At 51.5% G+C, this 20,030-nt stretch overlaps 1 protein-coding gene across 11 annotated transcripts in view; it reads left to right on the top strand.

Moving 5' to 3' along the window:
* The window catches only part of CDK5RAP2 (CDK5 regulatory subunit associated protein 2), a 153,323-nt gene that overhangs the window by 26,682 nt on the left and 106,611 nt on the right, over positions 1-20,030 (top strand). For 10 of the 11 annotated variants that reach the window (XM_077913110.1, XM_077913108.1, XM_077913111.1 and 7 more), the window contains 6 exons: positions 2,054-2,130; positions 8,480-8,603; positions 11,038-11,192; positions 17,133-17,295; positions 18,284-18,334; positions 19,138-19,257. In XM_077913110.1, the coding sequence (XP_077769236.1) occupies positions 2,054-2,130; positions 8,480-8,603; positions 11,038-11,192; positions 17,133-17,295; positions 18,284-18,334; positions 19,138-19,257 (690 nt within the window). The remainder of the gene's footprint in view (positions 1-2,053; positions 2,131-8,479; positions 8,604-11,037; positions 11,193-17,132; positions 17,296-18,283; positions 18,335-19,137; positions 19,258-20,030) is intronic. The other variant, XM_077913115.1, reaches the window with a different exon arrangement.

The raw sequence follows: 20,030 nt of genomic DNA, 5'->3' as shown, positions 1-20,030 counted from the left end.
TTAGATAAGTGTACATGGCTCAAAATTCAAAAAGCATCAAAGGAATACACTTAAAAGACTTTCATCCATCCTTGTCTCCTAGTTCCCCAGATCTAACCAATGTTATTAATTATTTATGCAGAGGAATTTTATTTATATACGAGCAAGTGTGTGTGTGTGTGTGTGTGTTTGTATAAATCCCCCTTTTACAGAAATGCAGGCACATTCTGTTCTGCACCTTGCATTTTTCTTTAACAGTATCTTGGATATCTTTCCTTAGTGGTTTAAGAACTTCTTCATTCTCTTTTATTGTGATATTCCATTTTCAGCTTAATTGGGATCTTGATTTTTGGTTTGGATACTGATTGCCACATGTGTAAGTTTATAACTTGAGGTATTGGGCTTGAGAAAAATAGACTAGTGGACACATTAGCCCTCCATCCTTTTAGATTCATGGGTTGGGGTGCCAGTTAGTTCGTCAGAAAGCAGTTTAGATTATCTGGTGTCAGTTCCTACTTAGAAATTCTCTGCCCTTCTTAGAGCAGATGAGTTATCCTCTGAAGGGTCTTCACAAAACCAGTCGGAGACCGATGCACTGGCATGCAGTGTCCTTTATGCAAAGATCAGCTTCTTTTAGAAAATGTTCGGCCTCACAGATGACTTGTTTAGTTGCCATTGCTAACACTGAAGAAAATAACAATTTTGAGCCCTGTCTGCTAGGCTCCTCTCATCTGTTAGCTCGTTTGCTCCTCAAATCCCCCACGTCAAGGGGGCTTATATTGTTCATTTGACGCATGAGTGGCCTGAAAGGAGAAGCTTTGCTTTCTTACCTACTGGACTTGTATTTCCAAGGACAATTATAGGCTCGTGCTTCTAGTTTCCTAGTTGATGCTAGCCGGAAGGCGGGGGCTGTGTCTCCCCTGTGTACCACCGTGTCCTCCGCGCATGGCCCCATACTTGGCTTCTTACGGGTGATTGGTATATTTCTGTGATGTGAAAGGATGAGTAAATGAGCAGCCACTGACTTGGGATGGTTTCCTCCTGGTATAAGGAGGGGAGGCAGAATTTGAACCCATGTCCTCATTAACGGATTGGTTTTCATTCTGGCTGGCTTCTCATGCTGGGGTCCTCGTGCCCCTAGGGCTGTTGGCAGAAAGGTGGGAGACATGTCCACTGAGATTGTAAATTTTACTGGGAATGTGATTCTTGTTTAAAATAATAAGCATGTATTATGGAGTAGGATGTAAAATTGATGTGAATTATGAAAACAGGAGCAAGATTTCAGGGAAATCTTGGTTTTATAGCAGTCCCGTGCAAACTACACACTCAGAGGCCAGTCTCCACAGCGTGAGTTCCTGTAGTGCTTTGTTGGATACATCCGTGGACCAGTTTGGGCAGAAGCCCCCCACTGCCCCGCTGTCTCACATTGCAGCCTGTTTGCCGGAGGCTCAGTCTTCGGGTTCTCCCGTGAGTTAGAAGCCCGAGGCCATGTGTGACTAGGATGGTTGGCTGGAGAGCGCTGGAGTCCTTATAGACACCTTGCCCCGTGCAGTCGCGGCTCTTTCCTAAGAGCCCTGGAATCTTACACTGAAACGAGGTGGGCAGCGATGTGCCCTCCCACTTACCTGTCCACAGGTTTTATTTATTTTTTTTGAAGCTGTACCACGTTCCCACTGCCATGATTGTAAACAACCAGAAGTAATTGCTTTGGAATGGTAAAAGCAAACTGCAGAATTGCTTGTAAATTTGCTTGGCGGAGGGCAAACAATTTTTAAATCAGCCTCACTTGTATGACATTTATGCCTCAGTGTTTGAATGCACTGGCTGTTAGAAGCTTGGAGAATTTACATAATTGTTCCAAGTCTTGAGAAATCCAGGGCTTTCTTTGGAGACCACCAGTGTTTAATAATTCCCTTCTCCCTGTGCCCTGAGGCTAATGAGGTCTTGAATCTAGCATCTGCCCATTAGAAGCATCCTGTAAGTGAGTCTGTGCTGAAAGCCGCTTCCCCACCGCAGACAGTCATGGGTCCCGTATTTTACACTGTTCCTTTTCTCTCCTGATCATGCCCGGAAGAACATCGAACTCAAGGTGGAAGTAGAGAGTCTGAAGCGGGAGCTCCAGGAGAGAGAGCAGCTGCTCATCAAAGCCTCGTGAGTACCTGTCATCTGTCAAGCTTGCAGGGCGCCCGGGGGCCTGGTACCGGAGGCCGGGTGGGCCCGTAAACCACAGCCTGGTGCTTTCTCAGCCGGTTGTTGGCTGGGCCCTGAGAACCCGCCAGGCCCTGAGGACTCCCAGGAGGTGATCATTTTTATTTAATTCGTCTTCAGCAGACTTTTGAAGTGTAATTCACTTGGGGGAAAACGTTCCCCTCCTAAGTGTACAGCATGATGACTTTTCACTAAGCGCACACGGTTCCATGGGCCACCATCCAGATCAAAAACCAGAACATGAGCACCCCCACCCCCAGAAGTCCCCTTTGTGCTCCCAGAGCTTATCCTTCTCCACCAGGATAAAACCCCTGTGCTTCGTTCTGCCCATTTTTGAACTTTATAGGAATGGAATCGTACACTATACACACACCCTTTGGCGCCTGGCCTCCTTCCCCACCATATACTTGTGCGATTCGTCCACGTCCTCACTTCTAGCAGTAGCTCATTCATTTTCATTGCTGTGAGAGCCCCAGATCCTGAGGGACTCCTGTGGTGAGTGAGGCTGGGGGGCCGAGGGTAGGGCTTTAATCAGAGTAACTCGTTTTGTATCTGTCCAGTGCACTGGGGTTTCTTGTAATATTTTGTTTCAGAGAGGTGTCCTGCTTGAAACATATTTGAAAACTATTATTTTAGTCACATAATTAACTTAAATATATATTGAACAATAAGCCCAGTTTAGAGGATACAGTCTGTGGCTCCGTAGTTGTCCATTCATTCCTAAACACGTGTTCGGTAATTGTGCCGTACACTGGGAATTTGCAACGAGACCTCCCCTCACTTCGGCAGCTCGGCAGGCTGGTGAGCTCCCTAGCACCCCTGGAGCCTCACGGAGGCGCAGTGACAGAGGGGAGTCCAGCGGGGCTCCAGTGGGACACCAGAGTGCACAGAGCTTCGCCTAGCGAGCGGGGGGTAAGACCTCTCCGGGCTGACCCACCAAGGATCTGGCTGAAAGCTCTTGTGGAAATGCATCACTTGTCCTGGGAGCCGAGCCGCTGGATCTGCTGGGCCAGGAGCATGGGGTCGTTGGCTTATTGGGACCGAGCTGCTCCGCTCTGGGCCGGGCCGTGGATTCCTCCCATTGCCACACGGCCAGCTGCTGGGAGTTGGGCTGCCGCTGGCTTTGGGGACACTAGGGGCTCCTGGGTTCAGGCTTTTCCGAATTATGGCGACCTTGTACACATGGTATTTTCTGAATGAGCGAGTGAATGAATGAGTGTGAGTGAATAATAGTAAATATGTTTTTGGTTTTTTGGTTGCTGTTGCTATTTTTTTTGTTTTGTTTTGTTTTTTGAAGCACATCATTTCCCTGGCAGGAAGTCAAATCCGCTTTACCAAGTCTGGAAGTCAGTAGTAGAGTTTGAATTTGGTCTGTTTCGTCCTCAGCGCACTGCCTGCTGTGGGCCTTAGCTAGGACTTGGCAGCAGGCACGTACGCACGGAACCCAAACTCAGGAAGGCTGCGGGCTCCCTTCGTAGCACACGCGGGGCAGGAGGTTTTCAGGGCTCGTGCACGTGTTTGTACGTGCGGATCCCCACACTGCCCCAGCAGACCTTTTTAGTTCTGACTGGTTTTATTAACTTACACAGAAGAGATTTCTTAAGCAGCTTCTGTGTGCTGCACTGGCCTAGGTTCCTGGGGCTGCAGTGTGATCCAGACAGACACGCGGAGGGGTGGTGTCGAGGAAATCCTTGGAATAATCAGCATGTGAGTACAGAGTGGGAAGAGAGCCCTGAGAAGACGGGTGGTCGGAGCAGATCTGCAAATAGAGATGTGTCCAAGGAAGGGGTCCCGAGGACGGAGTTCTCAGGGGAGATGCGAGGAAGCCGTAGGAATTGACTGCTGCGCGTGTAGCTCTGAGGAAACACGTCCTGCAGGGTCTTGAGGCCACAGCAGAGGTTCTCCCAAGGTCAGTGGAGCGCAGTCGTGGGTTTTGAGCAGCGGACACAGAGTGGAGTCGCGTAGAGGTCCCCGGCTGCTGAGTGGGAAGTGCTTCGTAGACAGGGCACCACCGGGGAGGCAGGGGGGTCGGGCTCGTCTGGCAGCTCCGGTGAGGGTGAGGGTCGGTGGTAGACGTGGAGGGCGCGGCAGAGGGGCGTTCGCCGAGCGGAGTCCGCGTGGCTTGGTAGTGGATGGGAAGGCAGATGTCCGGGCTGACGCCTAGGTTAAGGGTTCAGGTCACGGGCCCTGTTTAAGAATGTTCACGATGACGTGATGGCTGCCGCTCTCCACCCCGGCTCTCTCTCCCGCCCGCAGCTCACAGACACCAGAAGTGCCCTGTTCCTGCTGCTGCAGCTTGCCCTGGCCGCCGCCTCTGCCTCGTGTCCCCCCCGTCGCGTGCCTCCCATTACTGGCGGGTGGCACATGGCTGCCTGGAGCCCACCTTGCAGTCTCCTCGCCAGCTTCTCTGGCAAATCGTCACACTCGTAGGTGGGCCGTGCTCTGCAGTTTGAATCTCGGGCAGGCTCCACGCCCAGGCCGGAGCCTGACGCAGGGCTCGGTCCCATGACCCCGAGGTCACCACCTGAGCTGACCTCGACAGTTGCACACTTACTGAGCCCCCAGGCGCCCCCAGTACTTTGCGGTTGATAAAACACTTGCCTCCGTTTGCATGCCATCATCTCCTGGGAGCTAGGCTGAGCCTGAGGAAACCCTCAGTTTGGGGGGATCAGGCCTGGAGAAGGGAAGGAGCGTGACGAACACCCCTTCGGCGGGATGGTCGAAGCTGGCGTTTGAGCACGAGCCCCTAACTTCTGCTCCAGCACTGGTTTCGTATTCTTTCATCTCTTGTAAGGCCACGAGCCTCGTCTCCCTTAGCGGAACGTGGGGCTTCTCAGCCGTTCCTCCTTGCGGGGCCTCTGCGCCTTGCCTGCCGTGGGACAGCACGGTGCCTGCCACCTTCCTGCTGACTGTGCCTTTCCCTTCACCCCAGCTGTTCAGCACCTACAAGCGTGTGAGGGTACATCCCTGTGGTGGAAAAACACCTTTATTAATGCCCTCAACTCCCTTTTACACTTTCATGGTTGTTTTGGGGGGCGGCGGGGTGGAGGCAGGTGGGAGATGTGGGACCTAGCCCAGGAAAGCCCCTGCTTTTTCTCATGAACTATAATTAGAATGGAAAGGCTCAAGAGGAAGTGTTGACAGTTAAACGGGGTAGTGGGGTGGTATTTATAGAAGATTCTTTTTTGTGTCGAGTGGAATGCTGGATGAGACCACTTTGTCCCACCCTTTCCTCGCCATAGGTCGTGCTCTCTGTCTTGTCTGTTGGCCCAGATTCTGTAAGAGAGACGGGGGATGAACTGGCGTTTATGGAGACCCTCCTTTGCCCACAGCCTGCGCCTGCCGCCTGGCCTGCTCTGTCGGTGTCCCCCTGCTGCGAGGCGGCCCGTAGTCCCGTTCGAGTACGGAGATGGCTGGGGCTCCGGGGAGCTGGGGAGCCTGGTTTGGTAACAGAGCTGGGATGGGTCTGGCTCCGGAGCCCACTGTGCCCTGTTGTGGAGAAAACACGTATGTGTGCTGGCTCTCGTTGTTGTATTTATCAGTGACGATGAGGGGACATTAAAAACAAAGCAGACATACTGTCGGGAGTAAATTTTAACTCTGTAGCTTTAAAACACAAACAAAAATAATAATTCCATTAGTAGAGGAAAATTGCACCATACTGCTGAGTATAAATTTTATTGCTACAGTAACTGTAAAATACAAAGATGATAAATGAAAAGTTGGAACATTTATTATTGGGAATATATTTTATTGGTATAACTAAAATGCAAACAAACTGAGTAATACCAGTACTTGTTAAAAATTGTAGTCCGCCTCTTGACAACGTATGTGTTTCCATCTATAAAACAGCCAGGCTCCATCTGAGCCCATAGAAAGGAGACGGTGTATTTGCCCTCATTGGGCAAGGGTTGGGCTGAGGGTCGGGGGAGGAGGCTCTAAAGCCCAAGGGCCAAGACACTCAGGGTGATTAGTGGGAACTCAGGACCGGAAAAGTCCCATAGCCAGGGCTCAGGGGGGAAAGCCTCCAGTCCAGAATTCTTTCAGCCACATGTACGACCTTTCGAGGCGTGATAGAAATGACTGGGTCCCTGTGGACTCCAGACAGCCCCGCGGGAGAAGTGAGCCGAGGGGTGGGGGCCAAGGACATTTCGGGGCGTTAGTCGGGGGTGGCAGTGGTGGCCTTCATTCTGGCCAGAGGATGACCTGTTGTCAGCTCGCAGGGACGGACAGGCCTCTCCCAGCATCTCGGCAGGGGCTGTGGGGGCCCCAGGGACAGCAGGCGGCACCCAGACCGGAGACGGAGGGGCCCCGTGCCGAGGCCGCCACAGGTGTTAGCACGTTCATGCTAAGAGGCAGGCCGGTCATTCTTCAGCTGAGGAAACTGAGGTTTAAGAGTAATTTACCCGAGGCACACTGAGGACGTAATAGAGGACGGGTGAGGAAGCAAATCTGTTCAAGCATCAGAGTCCGTGTTCGTTCTTTCAGTTGTTCACGTTGAATTCCATTAAAATGATGTCATGACACTGGGGCCTTCTGAAGGCTTCTTGGTGAAAGAAGCAGGATATGAATGAAGTCTTTATTTGCAGGCAGCTCATGTTTGAGACTTGGACAGCAAGTGCGGCCCTCTTGACTTTCCATTGTTCTCAGTCAACAGCTCACATGGCCTGTACATGTGAGTGCCGCTCACTTGGCTCTGGGGTGGGAACATTTTATATGCCCCTAAAGTAGGGCATGGGAGGCTGGTGGTGAATGGATTTGTTCTGTTGCAGTTTTTCCGAGAAATCAGCTTTAGGTGGAGCCATTTCCTTTATTATCCTGCCTCCTAGAACCCTGCAATCGTTTTAGAAATCTGATGAGAACTGCTCTGAGTGTATGTCTCACAAATTCGTATCTGACGCTGTTTTTCTTTTGAGGAGAACCAGAACGAAAGGCGTCCGTGGTTGTGGTCCTGTGTCTGATTTTGGTGTTGCATCCCCACCCCTCGGTCCAGTGGATGGAACGGTCTGTGGTGCCACAGCTGTGCAAACTCCGCGTTTGACGGAGCGTGGGTTGCTTGCACAGGCCCCTCTCTTCATGCCCTAAGTGGTAGCCAGTGCTCACAGATGGACCATGCTGTATGTAAAATGCTTTCCCCTCTGGTTGCCAAAAGATGGTGATAAAGGCCCTGGATCCTTCAGGTTTATTTTTGTGGCATGCTGCTCCTTCGCACGTCGGTTTGTCAGCCCAGCTCTCCCCGTCTCCTGCCTCTGGCGGAGGGGTAATTTTTTGGACGTTTCCTGGTGGGAAATTTGGCAGTAGCTCTCAGACGTCTTCCAAGTGTGCCCCCCCTTTCACCCAGTAATTCCCCTTGTAGGAATTGACCCCAGGAAGTCACTGGGTAGCATACATACAAGGATGCTTTTATTGTAGTGTTGTTTATAATACAACAAATAATAACATTAACATTTGTTTGAGTACTTTGTGCCCGGGAACTGTGCTTTACAAGTATTTTCAGACAAACATGTAAAATCAGAAATCTAAATTTTTTTTTCCATCTGAATGTTTTATTCTTTATTTTTATTTTTATTTTTTTTAAAAATATTTTATTTATTTGCTCATGAGAGATAGAGAGAGAGAGGCAGGGACACAGGCAGAGGGAGAAGCAGGCTCCATGCGGGGAGCCCGATGCGGGACTCGATCCCGGGGCTCCAGGATCACACTCTGGACTGAAGGCGGCGCTAAACCGCTGAGCCACCCAGGGATCCCCTCCATCTGAATGTTTTAAAAATAGAAGATTGAGGCATGTCAACTGTACTTCAAATAAAAAAACAGGGGATTTAATATATTACAGTATATTTTACACAGTGAATTAACATGTAGCCTTTAAAAATGACAAGAGATTTATGTTTATTGACACAGAAGGACGTTTATAGTGTTTTAAGTGTTAAAATCAGGTCATACATACACGATTCTCTTTTTGTAGAAAATCTCTGAAAGGCTGTGTGCTAAAATATTCACTTAGTTATTCTGACTGGTAAGATTATAGATGATTCTCCTTTCCTAATTTGTGTTTACATATATGTATTTTAAGCTGGGGTGTAGTTGACATGTAATGTAGGAGTTTAAGGTCTCCATGTCGGTTGATTTGATACATTCATATATTGCACTATATTTTTGAATTACAAAGATTAAAAAAAACACGGGTTTGTGGGAGAAGTGACGAACAGATATTCCTTGTCTCTCTGGGGCCATTGAAATCCCCGTCCAGCTGTCCCCCGTGTGGATTTTACACCTTTGCCCCTTTTTGCAGCAAAGCCGTTGAGAGCCTGGCTGAAAGGGGCGGCTCCGAAGTTCAGCGGGTGAAAGAAGACGCTCAGAAGAAGGTGCAGCAGGTCGAAGATCTCCTAACCAAAAGAATATTCCATTTAGAAGAGGCAAGTCTGGAAACGCCGAGGAGACTGTGTTCTGACAGTGGGTTAATAGTGAGGGCGGGGGGGGGGGGGGGCAGGGGACAGAATTTTGTTCCTTTTTCCCTAAACGTTCAGAGTTTCAGCAGAAAGAGGAGCCACCCTTATGGGTCATCTCGTGGGTTCCGGCCTTGTCTTAGGTGCTTTGTGTGTAGAATTTGTACCCTTACCTCCTGCAGACGAGGACAGCGAAGTACAGACTCAGTAGTCTAAGTTTGGCCCTGGATTCCAGTCTCCGTGGCTGCTGATTTTAAAGCCTGTGCTCTTCTTACCTAGTTCAATCCTTTGGTTTTACAGAGGAGGAAACCGAGGCTCGGCGCGGGGAAGTGACTCACCTAACACGCGCAAAGCCTGGAAGTGGATTCCAATTTGTGGGCTGTTGTGTGGCCACGCGGCCCCGTCCCTGGCACCTGGCCTCCAACCCCTGTTACCCCGCTGTTCACCGAATGCCTTTTCTTGGGTGGGGGGCACCACATGTGGCTTCTCCTGCTCGATCTCAGGTGCTTCCTGTGTTCCTGTCACCATGATGGGAGGCAGGATGTGTCTTGGCTAAAAAAATCCTGTCCCCTAGAAGGTAAAAGTTTCCGTCCGCATGCAGCTAGTATTAAGTGACACTAGTTATTTCATTCTTGGTCTTTGAAGGCTCTTACGCCATTTCCCTTTCTGCACCCGAAACCTGGCTCTTCTCCATGCCAGGAGGAGCAGCCCCACAAAGCACTTCTGGAAACAAAAGGGAGATGCACTGGTGCTGCACTTTGCAGCTAACAGTGGTCTTTCCATTCATGGTGTTCACACCAGCCCCATGGGGCTGTGTAGATCCTAGGTCCAAAGTACCGGCTAGGGACCGCTCTGAGGGCGAGGAGCTGAGGCTTTGTCATAAGCCGTGGAGCCGGTACCGCAACAGGAGTCCTCCAACCCCACGTTCCCAGTGTGCCCCGGAAGGGCTGTTGTAGGGTGCCTGTGTTGTAGGGTGCCCGTGTGGCTGCCACACGGTGCTGGGCCTGCCCTCTGCTCTGTCGCTTATTGGCCCCGTCCCTCTCCGAGCCTCTGCCTCTGCATCTGTAAAGGGAGGCTGGTGACGTCTGCTTTGCAGTAGTGATTGTCCTAACGGCAGTGGTCCTGGCAGCCTCGGGGCCTGCGAGTGTGAGGCCCCCTCAGCCTATTCGTCATCCATTCAGGTCATCCTGTCAGTAAGCCTGGAAGGTTAATACTTTTATCATTCTTTTTAAAAACAGACACATGCGCCGGGCACAGAGTGGCCAAGCCCCTTGCTCAAGGTCACACAGGCAGTAATGCCGGGAGCTCCGGCCGTAGAACCTGCCTTCTAAACTGCTGCAGTGTGTCTCTCGGCACATAACTTTTTAGGGTTAGGTAAGGAACAAAGATAAATAAAGCTCCTTGCTCAAAGCCTGGCATGTAACAGGCACTCACTAAATAGGTTTTGTGTGTTGTCTCAGAATATTGGGGAATGGTTTGTCCCAGCTCTCCATGAGATTGCCAGGCAAGCCTCGTGGGGAGGAGAGGCTTTCTCCCCCACCCAAGTGGGAGCAGTGGTGGGGAAGGCCCCGCGGAGGGAAAGGGCAGGGAGGAGGAAGCAGCCTGTTTCTGAGCTTCCTGTGATGGGGCAGGCATCGGACGGAGCGTCGGAGCAACTCCTTGGTGGGATGGTGGTGATCCCTGTCGTACAGATGAGCTCGGGCTCAGAGAGGCTAAGGGACTACCCAGTGTCCCACGGCAAATCATCAGGAAAGCTGGGTTTGAACCCAGTTGGATTCGACTTTTACCTTTGTGATGTAATCAGAGGCCGTGGGCACTTGGAGATCCGGATCTACCCCAGGTCACTCCTGAGCACCGGGGTGCTTCGCCCCAGCGAGGGCACTGCCTGCGTGAGTTAGATAATTTTTTGGTAGGCCTCTCTGAGCTCTCAGGAAGAACGTGGTTTTTTTCACCACCGACGTCACCTTGGAGATGTAGAAAATGTTCTTGAGAATTGTGTAGTCATCATCTTAAGAGAAATAGGGAGGGGGGGTGGGGTGTGGGATGAATTTGTATGGAGATTAGGGGGACTCTGGAATTTATGTATGTTTAAGTATTGAGAGGCACATTTCTTCTTGTTCTCATTGAAGCTGTAAATATTGATCTGATTTTTCAAATCCAGAAGTACAGTTTTTGTAGACTTGAGTCTTTTCCATTGGAAATGCCTATTACTCTTCAGGATACAAGAGGGAAAAATGGCTGGCAAATGTATTTATTACTGATTCTCCCCATGTATAGTACAATTCAGGGAGGGGAAATGTGCCGGAGAAAAAGTCATAAATATTTATATTTTAATCCAATTTCCTTTCAAAATGTTCCCAATTGTATTGAAAAATTGCATCAAATGCATTTAATTTAACTTTAGGATGTGAAAGCTGCCCAAGCAGAACTGGAAAAGGCCTTTGCGGGGACGGAAACAGAGAAGGCTCTTCGGTTGAGCTTGGAAAACAAGCTTTCAGAGATGAAGAAGAGGCACGAGGGGGACGTGGACATGGCTGTCGTCCTGGAGCAGAAAGACAGGTCTGGCGCTTATCTCTGCGACTCACTGATGGTCCTTAATCGGGCAGCCTGGCAGAAAGGTTGTTCCCTTCCTCTTTGATCCTTCCTTTCTCTGCTTGTTCCCCCCACGGTGAGAAGACCTGGAGTAAGATCAGGATGGAAGGACAAGGACTAGGGTAGCGGTATGAGGACAGGGACAGAATTCTAGGTAGAAACTTCTGCTGATAAGGTCTGTTCAGATACGAAATGTAGCCTTTAGTTCCGTAGTAAGCTTCCGGGTAAGCAGAGGAAAGAGAGAAAAACAGTCTTGATGAACACAAGAGTCACATTGCTCCCAAGAGAAAATGAGCCAGTAGCGCAGGAGAAGCCCAGTCTTACTTGACATTGTTGGGGAGAAAATTCTCTTGTGACTCTTCCCAGAGGGAACAGTAAGTGATTACATCCCCACAATGGATGCCAGTGAGTTTCGTGTGACCTGTTTATCATCGTGTTTTTTTTTTTTTCTTTTAAAAGGTTTTATTTATTTGAGAGTGAGAGGCTGAAAGAGGGCATAAGTGGGGGTGGGGGTGGGGAGGGCACGGGGAAGGCGAGGGGCAGACTCGTGCTGAGCAGCGAGCCCGGTGCAGGGCGCAGTCCCAGGACCCCAGCGTCATGACCTGAGCTGAAGGCAGACGCGCACCTGACTGAGCCTCCCACTCGCTCCTCATCGTGTGTTTAATCCCGGCCGAGGGCCCACGTTAGTGCAGTGCAATGGGCCGAAAAAGTGTAGACCAAGACAGGACTGTCTGTCGGTCCAGGAATAAAATGGGTGCCGCCCAGTCCGGAGAAGTGGATGGGCCGTAGGGCCTTTAGGCACTCTTTAGTGCTCGGGTCTTACGACCAAACTTTGATCAAAACTGGTCAGGAGAGAGTTGAGATTTTCTGCTTTCTCGTGATCCTCACATTTTGCTACTCTTGCCTTGCTTTGATGGTCACTAGGTAGAAGGTTGTATAAACTAAGTGAAACTTCTGGCTAACCTGTGACCTATCCATTGAGGAGCCAAGCTCGTTTGGAATTTGACAGAAATTGTTCCAAAGCAAATGATCTAGTTTTTTTCCTATTTCCTTAAATAGAGGATACTGACTCTGGTTCCTTTTGTTTTGGTTGCTCAGTGACTTGTGATTGATGGGCCCACCGTGTTGTTTGGGTTCTGGTGCTGAGTTGCCCGTGCTCCCCAACTGCTTTTTGCTTCTCTTTCTGCCTCCATACCACCTTTAGAGATTCAAGTCTGCAACTTGTTGTCATGATTTTTTAGGATTATCTATAAAAGAGGAATGAGTAGATTGTGAGGGAGAGGCATGGCTTCCACTTACTCAGGGTCCTAGCTTCAGTTTCTGGAGGAACTAGTACTTATTTAGTGCACTACAACCTTTTCTTAGCTTTGATCTGGAAAACTGAAGTTTTGGGATGAATCTCAGGAGGAGTCAGGAAACAGAGTTCTCTGTGAGGAATAGGACCTCAGGGTTGAGTGAATGAGTGTTTTTCTCAATTACGTGGCTAGGAGGAGAAGCTTTCCTGGATGGGCCATTTATTTTGTTTTGTTTTGTTTTGCTGGGCCTCCCCCTACAGGGTAGCAGCCTTTGCAGGCTGCGAGAGAGTCTGGAATCCTTTTCCATACAAATTATTTATACGTCCCCTTGTATCTCTCCCAACTGATGAGCCTTGAAGCCCTTCGGAGGTTTATAGGTTTGTCTTTCCTGGGGAACCTGCAGGTCTCCTGCTGTTAAATTGGAAAGAGGGAACCCAGGGAAGAGACTACAATGTGTGTGGGGGCAGCCACTAAACAAGAAAAGACAATTCCTGGTGCCGATGAAGAGAGAAGAAGGGAGAGGGCTAGGGGTAGGTCTGAGAGGTGATCGTGGGTGAGAGTGGATTAGAAGGGCCCTGCTGGGGTCCCAGCAGATGCTCAGCAGTCAGTTCCTTGGTCTGTTGGGTCATTATGCCCTTTGTCCAACAAATACTTCCTGAGCATCTTTTGCTCAATAAGTGGTGGTTAGAGTACAGGTATGAATGGTACAGACTGGTCCCTCTGCCAAGGGACCTTATGTCAAGGCATATGCTTGTCATCTAGCTAGGTGGGGAGGGTGGAGGGCAGGAACAGAGTGAGAAGGGCCAGATGGATAAGTGCTGGTTAACATAATCTTTCTAAGATTGTTTAGAGGGATTAGGAAAGGCTTCTCAGTGGAAGTGTGAGGATAAAGGAGGAGTTACTTGGAGGAAGAAATCGTGTTCCCCGCATTGGGAAGTTCAGAGGCCGGAGGGCACAGAGCATGACCCAGGAACTGACAGTAGTGTGGCTGGAGAGTTGTGTTCTGGAAGGGAGGTGGGAAGCGATGAGGAGAGGGAAGCTGGCCAGATCACGTGGGCTTGTTGAATAGTTTGGGATTTGTCTTCAGGGCATGTGACAAACTGCTGATGAGTTAAGGGTAGGAGTTGGGGTAGTGTCAGGGTCAGACTATAATTCAGAGCCATCCTTCTGGCTGCCCCTGGAGGATGGGTTGGCGGTGGGGCTGGGTGGGAAGACTGCTCTTGGGGCTGTTGGAGAAGTCCAGACGACGCATCATGGTGAGCAGGACTGAGCTGACGGAACTGGCTTGGAGTGTTCTCCAGCAGAGATGTTTAGAAGGTAGAATTGACATGATGGCTTGAAGGGCTTCATCATTGATGGGTTTGGGGATGAGGGGAAGGGCTGCAGAGATACCTCCTCCTCACCCAGGTTTTGAGCATGAACAACTGTGGCATGACGGTGCAGTGTGCTGAGTTTGGGGAAAGAAAGGGAGAAAGAGCAGATGTTTTTCAGTAGGGAGAGTGGGAAGATAAGCTTTCAGTTGGGACACTTTGGGTAGAGGGATCATGGATCCCTCCAAGAGTAGAGGCTAGAAGGTGCTTGAGGATGTGGATTAAGGCTAGATTAAAGGAGATATAGATTATTCCTTGACCAGCTACTGAGCATGACCTTGGGTGGGGTGCCAGGGGTGGGGAGATAAGCAGTGTCTTCCTTATATGGCGCTCCCAGTGTGGGGGAGGGGACAGATGTGGAAAAAAAGTGTCATGATTGGTGTTAGAGGTAAGTTCAGGGTTCTGTGCTGTGACCGAAGGGAGGAGGTGATCAGCTGTGCTTGGGCGTGGGGCAGGGAGGGCACATGCAAAGAAAGGTGCGAGCCTGTCACCAAGCAGGGAATTATTGAGGAAAGGGGCCTCTGTCAGCATGTGCCACAGAGGCTTGGCTTCTCCTCTTTTTGCAAGAGGGAATTTGGGGAGAATTGGAGCTTGCTGAGTACTTAGTGTGGTGTAGATGTGTAGGCGGGGGCTCTTCTTGTGCGGGGCGTCCGCTCGGGGCGCTGCCAGGGGCTGCATCTGGGGTTTCCCACAGGCCTGGCTGGAGAGGCGCAGAACCTGATTTGTCGGTACTGCCCGGTCGGCTCTCTGTCGGGGGCACGTGTGCGCCAGCCACACTCCAAGGGCCAGTGCGGCAGCCAGATGCCGGCTCCGGACTTGTGTCCCGCGGGACCAGGGTCCTGTGTGCCCTCCCTGCAGGCCGGGCTGCCGAGGAGCTCCGGGGAGGTCAGGAGGTGAGCTGCCAGCAGGTCTGGGATGGGGTGCGTGGGCCAGCCCTGAGATAGATCCGGATGTGCAGGGCACCCCGGCCTGTTGCGGGGCGGGGCCCTTGCCCGGTGCAGCGCTGCTGCGGTCTCTCTGGGCTCCCTTCACCTTTTTGAAAGGTGAGTGCTTTAGCTACGTGACGTCCTGCAGTGCGACCTTGGCGTGCGTCTGGTGAAGGCGGCTAACACCGAGGAGTCCTGTAGGTCACATGTGGCCACCAGATATGTTTTAGTTGGTCTACACAGTACATTCATTCATTCATTCATTCATTTATTTATTTATTTATTTATTTATTTTTAAAGATTTTACTTATTTATTCATGAGAGGCACACAGACAGAGAGAGAGAGAGGCAGAGACACAGGCAGAGGGAGAAGCAGGCCTCATGCAGGGAGCCCGACGTGGGACTCAATCCCGGGTCTCCAGGATCAGGCCCTGGGCTGAAGGTGGTGCTTAACCGCTGAGACCCCCGGGCTGCCCTACACAGTACTTTTAAAAGTCTGAATTTGTTGCTACTATTTTTTCTAAAGAAATCTAGTTTCATGTAAAACTTTGGATTTCCAGCTCCTTTTGAGAGCCTGGAAAGTGTGGCAAGACTGGGCCGGGGTGGAGGCCACTCCTGGGTGGAGGCCGCTCCTGTAGATGCGCCCGGGCTCCGGTCGGCCACACGTCCCACAGGCCTGCCTTGCTCCTTGCCAACCAGACACGGACCAGCTTGGTCCAAGTGGAAGTCCCGTGCGACCCCGCACGGCTGCCTCAAGTGTTGGCTTCGTGACTTTTTACCTCTCCAGCCGGTCGTGCGCTGCGTCCAGAGTAGGGCCCTAGAGGGCAGTGTCGCGCCTCTGTCCGGGGCCCGGGGGCTCTGCGCTGGGGCGGCCGGGCCCCTCTGCGCCTCGTTGTCTAGCCCGCCCAGGTGCCCTCACGAGGGACCATGGATGGGGAAGCTCAGACGAGAGGAATTTCTTTCTTACAGTTCAGAGGCTGGCGGACGCGGGTGGCCTGCAGACCTCTCGCTGCGTCCCGCGGGGGAGGGGAGGCATCTTGCTGGAGCCTCATTTGTAAGGCGCCGCTCGCACGCATGAGTTCCACCCGCGTGACCTACTCTCGTCCCGAAGCCCCACCAGGATTTCCGTGCTTGAACCTTGGGGGGCCACGGACATTCAGGCCCCAGCAACAGTGCGTTGCCAGCCGCTTTGAAGTACTTTTAGCTGACTCTTCCCCTTCACCCTGGGAGCCCGCGTCCCGAGCCTCTGCTCTTCCTCCCGTTCAGGTTGCTTTCGAGGCTCGGCTACACGGAGGCTCTTCTGAGGGTTCGCTGACAAAATGCTAATCGTTGAATGTTAAAAAAGGGTAATAATTATAGCAGCTGTCATTTGTGGAGTTATGCTGTAAGCCTGGAGGTATGTTAGGCCGCGTTAGAGGTTTTGTGTCTAATCCACGCAAGCGAGCCGTCTTACGGCTGAGGTCAGATAACTTGGCCATGGTCGGGGGTGTAAGTTGGTGGCCCGGAGACGGTGTTCAGCTCTGCGCAAGGGAGGCCCTTGGGGTGTGCTTGGCACAGTTTCCTCGAGGGGAGGTCACGGGAGGGGTGACGGGTGTGAACTAGTGGGCAGTGGGGATGGAGTCGTGCGGAGCATTCTAGGTGGAGGCACGGGTGTGAGCACGAGTCTGGGGGCACACGCGGCTGGGCTTGGGGAGAGAGCTGGAAGTGAGGCTCCTGGGTGCTGAGGGAGCGGGTGGCGCCTCCGAAAGAAGAATCTGAAGCTGCCAGCAGGGCCTCTGAGCTTCGAGGCCCTAAAAGCTAGGCCCTTGAACGCCTTGCTCACCAGCTTTGGCCTTTATCTGGAAAGTCTGTGCATTTTAAACTGTGCCCCGAGAAGCCAGGGAGAGAGGTGCTGGTTTTGCCCCCTCGCAGGGACGGTTGTGCCTTGTCGGCCGTGTTTGTTCAGGCTTCAGTGCTTGATTTCTTTGGAAGAGAAAATGCTTAGCCAAAAACCTCCTTGTCCGCTGCTGTCAGTGGGGCTGACACTGCTGTCAACAGTGGGGGCTCTTGGAAGTCTGAGCGAGGGGGTGGCTTGACCCGACCGTAGTCTGGGAGCTCGGAGGCTGGATCCACCAGGGCCAGGCTGGAGGTGAGGGGACCGTTAACGTCCCGCGAATTCTGGCCCTTGCTCTCCGGCCTGCACGACGCGATTCCATTTCTGTTCAGTCATCGGACATGTCTACTTTGAAGATGTCTGGCCCCATTTCCTGCCTCCTCCTGCTCCGCTGAGCTAAGAGAACAGCTTAGAATTAATATTTAAATTTTGTTCGCTTTTAGACTGATTGAGGACTTGAAGCTGTCTTTGAAGAGCAAAGAAGCTTTAATTCAGTGCCTTAAAGAGGAGAAGTCTCAGCTGGCATGTCCTGGTGAGAGAGTGTCATCTGGAGAGCTCCGAGGACTCTCTGCTGCTCCGAGGGGGGAACAGGAGAGAGGAGCCGAGGTGAGCCCCCGACTCCTCGGGCGGAGGGGACGCACACTCAGTCCCCGCGGTCACACGCAGACTCCCCCAGATACTAGCTCCCCGGCAGCTGAGGAACTAGCGGGAGCCTCCTTTGTCAGGGGCCCTGGCGTGGTTCCACGGAGCCAGTTCAGGAAACAGCCCATACCCGCTTGCCTCTGTCTTACCGCGTGTCGCCTTGTGGTTGCCCGGGGACTGTATCGTCCTTTGGGTTTTCGTGGGATAAAACCGAGGACCCGTTTTGCCTCTGGTCAGGCAGTGGGGAAGGGCACCGCCTTGCGCCGGGCCTGGCGGCTGGGCAGCCTGTTCAGCGTGCCGCCTCACTTAATCCTTCTGGCCACTCTGGGAGGTTGGGAGCACGGTCCCCTCGCGGAATTTAGAAACGGGCTTGCCGTAGTTGTTCGAGTTTGCTAGGCTCCAGGAGGTGGGTTCCTAGTGCCAGCCCCCGAGCCTCCCAGAGGTCCTTTCTCCCCCCCACGAGGCCGGGCCCACGGCCCGCTGCAGAGAAGGGCAGGTGGGCCGAGCACAGGCCTCCCAGCTCTTGGTGGACCAAGGGTGGCTGCCGCGTGTGCTTCATTCACACCGTGGGCCGTTCTAGATGCTCAGGGAGGGTTGCGTGGCAGTGAGTGCGGCCTGCAGCCTCCCCGGTTACTTTCCGGCTGCCGTCGGCCCGCATCTCCGGCTCCTCCTTTGAACCCTGGGCCCCGTTGCTCAGTTGGCCCTTTCCATAGTCCAGCGGCTCCGTGGTTCACTGTCGGTGGGGCTGGTCATCAGCCCACGTGGCTCTCGTGTCTTCACATTTCTCCTCGCTCGGGTGGGACCTCGGGTGCAGCAGAGAGTAGTGGACACTTAGTCCATGATGTCCACGGCGGTGGGGAAAAGTCAGGAAATGAGACGCCCGTTCTAATCGTTCTGGGGGAGCCGTTGCATTGTGAGTCCCTTCCAGGTGCCAATTAATGCCTTTTCTCAGGCCGCGCAAATGGAGTGCCAGGAGAGACACCGCCTTGAAGAGAGGATCCAGGTATGCTGATGCCATTAAAAAAATTATCGGCGATTTCTGCTTGCCTCTTGCTGTATTCTGAGTGCGATAGAGGGTTCGGGTGACGGTCGCTGTCGTCGAGGGAATGCCAGTGCGTGCCAGTCGGGCTTTCAGGACTTCAGAGAAGGCCGCTCAGTCCTGGCACTCCTTCTGGGGAGCGGGCGTTCCCATTGTGCGGATGGCACGTGAGGCTCAGACGGGCTCGGAGAAGAGCCAGCGGGGACCCCGGCCTGCCGCCGCTCCGAGTCCCGCAGTCAGCACCGGCCTCTACGGCGCCTGCCGGCTTAGAAGGCGCTTCCCGTCCATTTGCTCACCTGATTCTCCCAACAGCCCGGGAGGGAGGCAGCAGGCTTATCTTTAGAAATGAACTCAGACTCTAAATGTGTATGTTCAGTCTCCATCAAACCAAATTCTCTGTTAGCTTTTGTAGCATTAAGGAATGAAATTAATGATCTGTTATTTCCCCCAAATAACCTGGTACGGTTTCAAAGACTCTGATGTGACTGTATTCAAATTCCAGAAGGCATTGGAGTCCTTCCCACAGGAGTAGCTGTCACCGTCTTAACTGATCTGATCCCCTTCTTCTCACCCAGCCTGTTGCCGTGAGCGCTAGCACGTCACTGGGAGCTGCCGCCACTGCGTTCAGCTCTCCTTGGAAACATTAATCACAGGGTGACAGGAATAAGATAGAATAACTGCATTTGAGTGTGCTCTTACAGATATATTTACAGTGCATTTTGGTTGGAACGCATCAACTTAGTGAATCTTTTTCTAATCTAATTTAGGCACTTCAGGAGGACCTGAGAGAGAAGGAAAGAGAAATTGCTGCAGAAAAGAAAAATAGTCTAAAGAGGGATAAAGCCATTCAGGGCCTAACCATGGCATTAAAGTCAAAGGAAAAAGAGGTATGTGCTGTGTCTGATACACCCGAAGTGAGATTTTTCTTTATTAGCTTCTGTGGCTGGCCTGTCCTACCCTGAATTTTTAGCTTTAGGTGGAGAGCTTATAAGAGAGCTGGGATGAGTGTAGGGAGTGCGGGAAGGGCCCCTTCGTCCGTCCGTCACAAATTCCTCTGCAATGTCCGCTTCAGTGTTGTCCAGTCAAAGGACTGGGTGACTTACACGTGGGTGTTTGAGTTTTCTAGTAGCTGCAGTAACAGAAGCAAGAAGAAACAAGCGGAAGGGACTTTAATAATATATATATCCCAAATGTTATCATTAAAACAATAGTAATAATGAGGTACTTAGCATCTTTGTATTCTTAGTGTCAGCGCTGACGTGCAAGTGTGCTTACAGCACATCTCATTTCAGACTAATTAAATTTCAAGTGCTCAGCAGCGACAGGTGGCCAGTGGCTACCATATTGGACAATGCCCAGTTTTGTTGTGTTTTTTATTTTATTTTATTTTATTTTATTTTATTTTATTTTATTTTATTTTATTTTATTTTATTTTATTTTATTTTATTTATTTATTTATTTATTTATTTATTTTAAATTTATTTTTATTTATTTATGATAGACATAGAGAGAGAGAGAGAGAGAGAGAGAGAGGGGCAGAGACACAGGCAGAGGAGTGGGAGAAGCAGGCTCCATGCCGGGAGCTTGACGTAGGACTCGATCCCGGGACCCCGGGTCACGACTTGAGCCCAAGGCAGACGCTCAACCACTGAGCCACCCG

This window comes from Canis aureus, chromosome 10, assembly GCF_053574225.1.
Source record: "Canis aureus isolate CA01 chromosome 10, VMU_Caureus_v.1.0, whole genome shotgun sequence".
In the NCBI taxonomy this organism is placed as follows: domain Eukaryota; kingdom Metazoa; phylum Chordata; class Mammalia; order Carnivora; family Canidae; genus Canis; species Canis aureus.
The sequence above is the reverse complement of the archived record's forward strand: the minus strand, read 5'-3'. Positions and strand labels throughout refer to the sequence as shown.